The sequence below is a fragment of the Sinocyclocheilus grahami genome, unplaced genomic scaffold, assembly GCF_001515645.1.
Source record: "Sinocyclocheilus grahami isolate Dianchi unplaced genomic scaffold, SAMN03320097.WGS_v1.1 scaffold71.1, whole genome shotgun sequence".
Taxonomy (NCBI): Eukaryota; Metazoa; Chordata; class Actinopteri; order Cypriniformes; family Cyprinidae; genus Sinocyclocheilus; species Sinocyclocheilus grahami.
This window is the reverse complement of record NW_015505250.1, coordinates 778,089-783,244: the sequence shown is the minus strand read 5'-3', so window position 1 is coordinate 783,244 and position 5,156 is coordinate 778,089. Positions and strand designations below refer to the sequence as shown.

Below are 5,156 nucleotides of genomic sequence, written 5' to 3'. Positions count from 1 at the left end.
GGGGGGGATTCCCTTGGTCTATATGTCTCTGCATCTGCTAAATGATTTTTTTATTCCCAGTGAATAGGAGTTAAAACTCCCACACGGGTGACACTACTCCACTAACAGACCATGCAAAATACCAAAAAATATTTAAAATATTGCAAAGTATCATTGCAACCTTGCAAACAATAATAAAATCAGAGAAGGACTTTAACTGTAACACGAGCACACGTAAAACAAAGGGAACAATATGATGTTTGTTATTAAAATTTTATATAGCCCACGTTTTTATAAACCTTTTTTTTTTTATTTACCACTTAGGCAATAATGTTGACTTCAACATACGTTGTCTATGACCAAAAATGTAAGAAGATTTCAGTAAGAACATTTGTTTTCAGTGGACTGTTAAAATTTGCTTTGCTTGAGAAAACAAAATTATACAGTTACAGTGTTTTTTCTTTTGATTTAGTCGAGTTGGTTTTGCATCAAGCACAATGTGATTTTCGGCAATCGAGATCTGACAGCAACAGCACATTTTTCTGCTTGGGCGAGCGCTTCGCGAACAGCTTACCTCGTGCATGAAATCAGCCGCAGAGCAGCAAACCACTGAGAACGCGCTACAATCCTGAAGAGTCATAGCAACAGAGCGGAGGCGAGAAAGCTGCGGAGAATCCACTCGCCCGGAAGCAACCGCAACTGGTAGATTTAAAGAAAATTACTGCCTTTTGGCAAATAAATCATTGTACATACTTATTCCTAACTCTTTAAGCTTTAAGTTACATTTCAAATGACAAGGGTGTCAACTTATAATCATGTTTATATGAATTATCCCTTAAACTTATTCTCTCAAATGGCCTGGGTATGCGGAGCATTCACAGCTTATGTGGACATAACGCCACTGATATGTGTATATATATATATATATAATTTTTTTTTTTTTTGCACATCGGTTGTGGCATTACTTACATTTAATAGTATATATTTAAAACATTGTCTCCTTACAGGGAATATCTTGCTGTTTTTAAGAAGACTGTGCAGGTTCATGAAGTTTTTCTTCAACGACTCTCCTCCCACCCCATGTTCAGAAAGGACAGAAACTTCCAGATATTCCTGGAATACGACCAGGATGTGAGTCTTCCGTTTTGTCTAGGCCAGTCCTATTCTTCCCAGACCAGGAAACGGAGAGACACTGAGAGGGACTGTTGGCATTGCTTATTTCCTGTGAAGCTGCAATGTTGGCAGTTTAAACACAAATGGAGAGAGAGTGGAGGATGAGTGAAGAAGATAAAGGGGGAGGGGATGAGAGGATATTACTCTGAGGGCCACTTCCTGCTTCGTTCAGCGCAAAGATTGTCTCTAACTGGACAACTGTTTTTTGCTGATTCATACATATATAGAGAAAATGTCTCTTAAAACTCAGCCGTAACCTGTAAGTTTTGCTTTGCTCTGATAAGTCAGTTATACTGATAACAAAGACAAGTGACCTCCTTGGATCTCAGCCAGTGGCGATAAAGAGTGTGCACTATGGTTCTGCCTTCTGATTGGTTCATATTGTGCTTGACTCTGTAATCCTCTTCTCATTTGTTGTTTAGCTCACAGTGAGAAGGAAAAATGCAAAGGAAATGTTTGGTGGGTTCTTTAAGAACATGGTAAAGAGTGCTGATGAGGTCCTCATCTCAGGGGTCAAGGTCAGTGTGTCAATCAGCTCTCTTTGGTCGTGTTTTTATTAATATCAACACAAGGCAGCAGTGTTCTGTCTCATGTCATGATATGACAGTTCTTTAACTTTCTTTTTCCAGGAGGTTGATGAGTTTTTTGAACAAGAGAAGAATTTTCTGTTGGATTATTCCAGTAAAATCAAAGATGCCACTGCTAAGGCTGAGAAAATGACACGTTCTCACAAAAGTGAGACCATTTCTTTCTAATGAATCAACTGGCTGCAAGTATTTTGGCTATTTGTTAATGCTAAGCGACATTCATATTGACCAAAAGATTGTCTTTCTTTTCCAAGATGTTGCTGATGATTATAACCACATTTCTGGGGCTCTGAACAACATTGCTGCAGACAACAACACTGCCTTTAAAAAGTGAGAAATACATTATATTTCATATTGTTTGTAGTAAAAACACCATTTAGCAAAGAACAGTAACAAATGTTTGATTTATTAAGTAGAGTACTTCATTGATATTAGTAGAGTTAATAGATGTATACACTGCCTGGCCAAAAAAGAAAAGTTGCCATTCGGATTTAAATAAGCAAGTAGTGAAGATTCTAGGATCGGATCAATATTCCAGTGATTAATATCTTTTTATTTCTCAAACAACCATGTTGGAAGACATACCCATGAACATATTCCATGATGATAATGTCAAGATTAATTTGGCTCAAATTGTGAAATAGGGGTTCAGTGAGCATGACACATCATTTTCATTTATGAATGGGCCACCACAGAGTCCTGAGCTTAACCCTATTGAAAGGCTTAGGGATGTGCTGGAGACGACTTTACAGAGTGGTTCAAGTCTCCCAAAAATTAATGCAACTCTTAATGGAAATAATGTTGTCGAAACAATGCCACAACGAAAGCACAATGTTATCAAATCTTAAGGTGGTCCAATTAAATATTAGAGTGTGCAAATTCTTTTTGGACAGGCAGTGTAAAGTCTACTCCAGCACACCCAAAAGACATTCAATGGGGTTAATGTCAAGACTCTGTGCAGGCCAATCTTTCACAGTTTGAGCCTGATGAATCTTGACATTATCATCATGGAATATGTACATGGCTATGTCTTCCAACATGGTTATTTGAGAAATAAAAAGCTACACACTGCATCAGTCAAGGTGAAAAGAATTGTTGTCAAACATACAACATGCCAGAAACATATTAATCACTGCAGTATTTGCTTATTTAAATCCATACGGTGACAAATTTTTTTTTGGCCATTCAGTGTATATGCATTTTTTTAAATCCTCTGTGTCTTAATAATCAGGGGGGGGTTTTCACTTGAACTGCCGACATTTTCAATGGCCCGACCGCACACACACACACAAAATTTAAAACATAAGAAATAGAGAAACTTAAGTTTTTATTTTAAATAGAGAAAAATAAGTGTGTATATAGCGACACATTTAAATAAGTCAGCAAAATTTAAAACCACAACAATTATTCTACAAAGAAATTGTTTAAGCTTATTGATATAAAATATTTCATTTTTACTAAATCTTTGTTCTTCTTTCAGGCACTTAGAAAAATGTGCTGAAGTGTTTGAAAAGCTTAGGGTGAGTATCTCTGTAGGAGCTATCTTAATTTTTACTTACATTTATAAGATCATAAGTATGTGTGTTTTGCAGAAAGTGGAGGACAGGATGGCATCGGATCAAGAACTCAAGCTGACAGAATTGTTAAGATACTACACAAGGGACATCCAGGCTGCTAAGGTAACACCTTCCCTGTTTGTGTTATTATAGTTGGTTACATTGGTTACATATGTTGGTTTGTATAATTCAACCAAGTGTATTAGAATGTATGTTTTATAGTTATTTCCAGAATGGGCTCATTGTAGAGTGGAAAATTCACATTTTTGCTCACGAGACCTGTATGGTGAATGCCCCAGTTGTACCCACTGCCATTGGTACTAACAGCAACCAAATTTATTTTTAATTTAAAATATTTTATATTGTAGCTTGCCTGCCACTGTGTAAAAAGTACCCGCATATGGTTGAACACTCTATATCATTGTTCACTAACAACACACAAAAGTTGATTTGTCCTGATTATAGGTTTAGCAATAACACTTTCCATTCCTTCCTTCAGGACCTGTTGTATAGACGTGCACGGGCACTTGCCGATTATGAGAATTCCAATAAAGCTCTTGACAAGGCTCGTCTGAAGGGTAAGGATGTCGCACAGGCTGAGGAGAACCAGAAGCAGTGTCTGCAGAAGTTTGACAAGCTCTCCGAGTCTGGCAAGAAAGGTGTTGTACAATCAAAACATAATTTTATTTAACTGTTCAATATCCTTGATGAATTACTCTGATGGTCAGAGTTTATAGTTTATGAAGAGTTAATATGGTGCTTATAGATCTAGACTGGTAGCCAACAGATTGTAGGTTTAAATCCTGGAGCAGCCTGTGAACTATAGCCATTGTGCCTGGTAAGATGGTTAAATACAAACATTTTATATAGAATGTTGTTGAAAAACCGTTATAAAAAATATCATCAAAGTGGTTTAATTATCAGTTTTGGCTGAACCGTTCCTTACTTACTAACATTGATTTCTTGTGATTGTAGAGCTCACCAGCTTCAAGGCAAGGCGTGTAGTAGCCTTCCGTAAGAACTTGATCGAGATGACTGAGCTGGAAATAAAACATGCCAAGGTGAGGAGGCTAAAGTGTTATGTGTATCATTACATGTTTATTCGGCAGTGTTCAGGTATTCTCATTTAAAGATGTGATTTCCAGGCCTGGAAATGTCTATATTTAAATTTCTGTGTTGAATATAAACTACTGTTCAAATAACCGGAGTCAGTAAGATTTTCTTTTAAAAGAAATGAATACTTTTATATAAATAAATGCTGTCCTTTTAAACTTTCTATTTATCAAAGAATCCTGAAAAAAAATCACAGGATCATGTGACACTGAAAACTGGAGTAATGGCTGCTGAAAATTCAGCTTTGCCATCACAGGAATAAATTGCTTTTAAAATATATAAAACGTTTAAATTGTAATAATATTTCACTACACTGTGTAAAAGCAGCACAAATAAAATTTGTTTGTAGAGCAAATAAATGCAGCCTTGGTGAACATAACAAAACAAAACAAAAAAAGTAAAATTTTTACTGACCCAAAACTTTTGAACAGTAGTGTACATTTTCTAGATATGCTCAGCTATAAAATATTTCAGCAAATAGAAATTGCTCTTTTTGAGTGCGGTGGGAGTTTTTAAAAATAATTGAAAAAACCCTTATATAGTAATAATGGTAGACTTGGAAAGTCATGGAGATTTTTTGGTAAATGGTTTGGCAACCTTGATTTTTAATGTGGTTTGCCCAACACGTTGACTTTCTTCTATCTGTTCTCTGTCACTTTAACTCTGTTGCGTTCTCTCTTTTGTTCACTCACTACAGAACAGCGTGTCCCTTCTGCAGGGAAGCATTGAGGTCCTCAAGAGCAACTGA

General features: G+C 36.3%; 1 protein-coding gene across 1 annotated transcript in view; it reads left to right on the top strand.

Annotated features, from left to right (window-relative positions):
- LOC107585522 (sorting nexin-5) overlaps positions 1-5,156 on the top strand; it is a 5,407-nt gene extending 251 nt beyond the window's left edge. The window contains exons 2-10 of the mRNA XM_016272568.1: positions 987-1,110; positions 1,575-1,670; positions 1,782-1,887; positions 1,994-2,069; positions 3,220-3,259; positions 3,332-3,418; positions 3,795-3,954; positions 4,271-4,356; positions 5,106-5,156. Of these exons, the coding sequence (XP_016128054.1) occupies positions 987-1,110; positions 1,575-1,670; positions 1,782-1,887; positions 1,994-2,069; positions 3,220-3,259; positions 3,332-3,418; positions 3,795-3,954; positions 4,271-4,356; positions 5,106-5,156 (826 nt within the window). The remainder of the gene's footprint in view (positions 1-986; positions 1,111-1,574; positions 1,671-1,781; positions 1,888-1,993; positions 2,070-3,219; positions 3,260-3,331; positions 3,419-3,794; positions 3,955-4,270; positions 4,357-5,105) is intronic.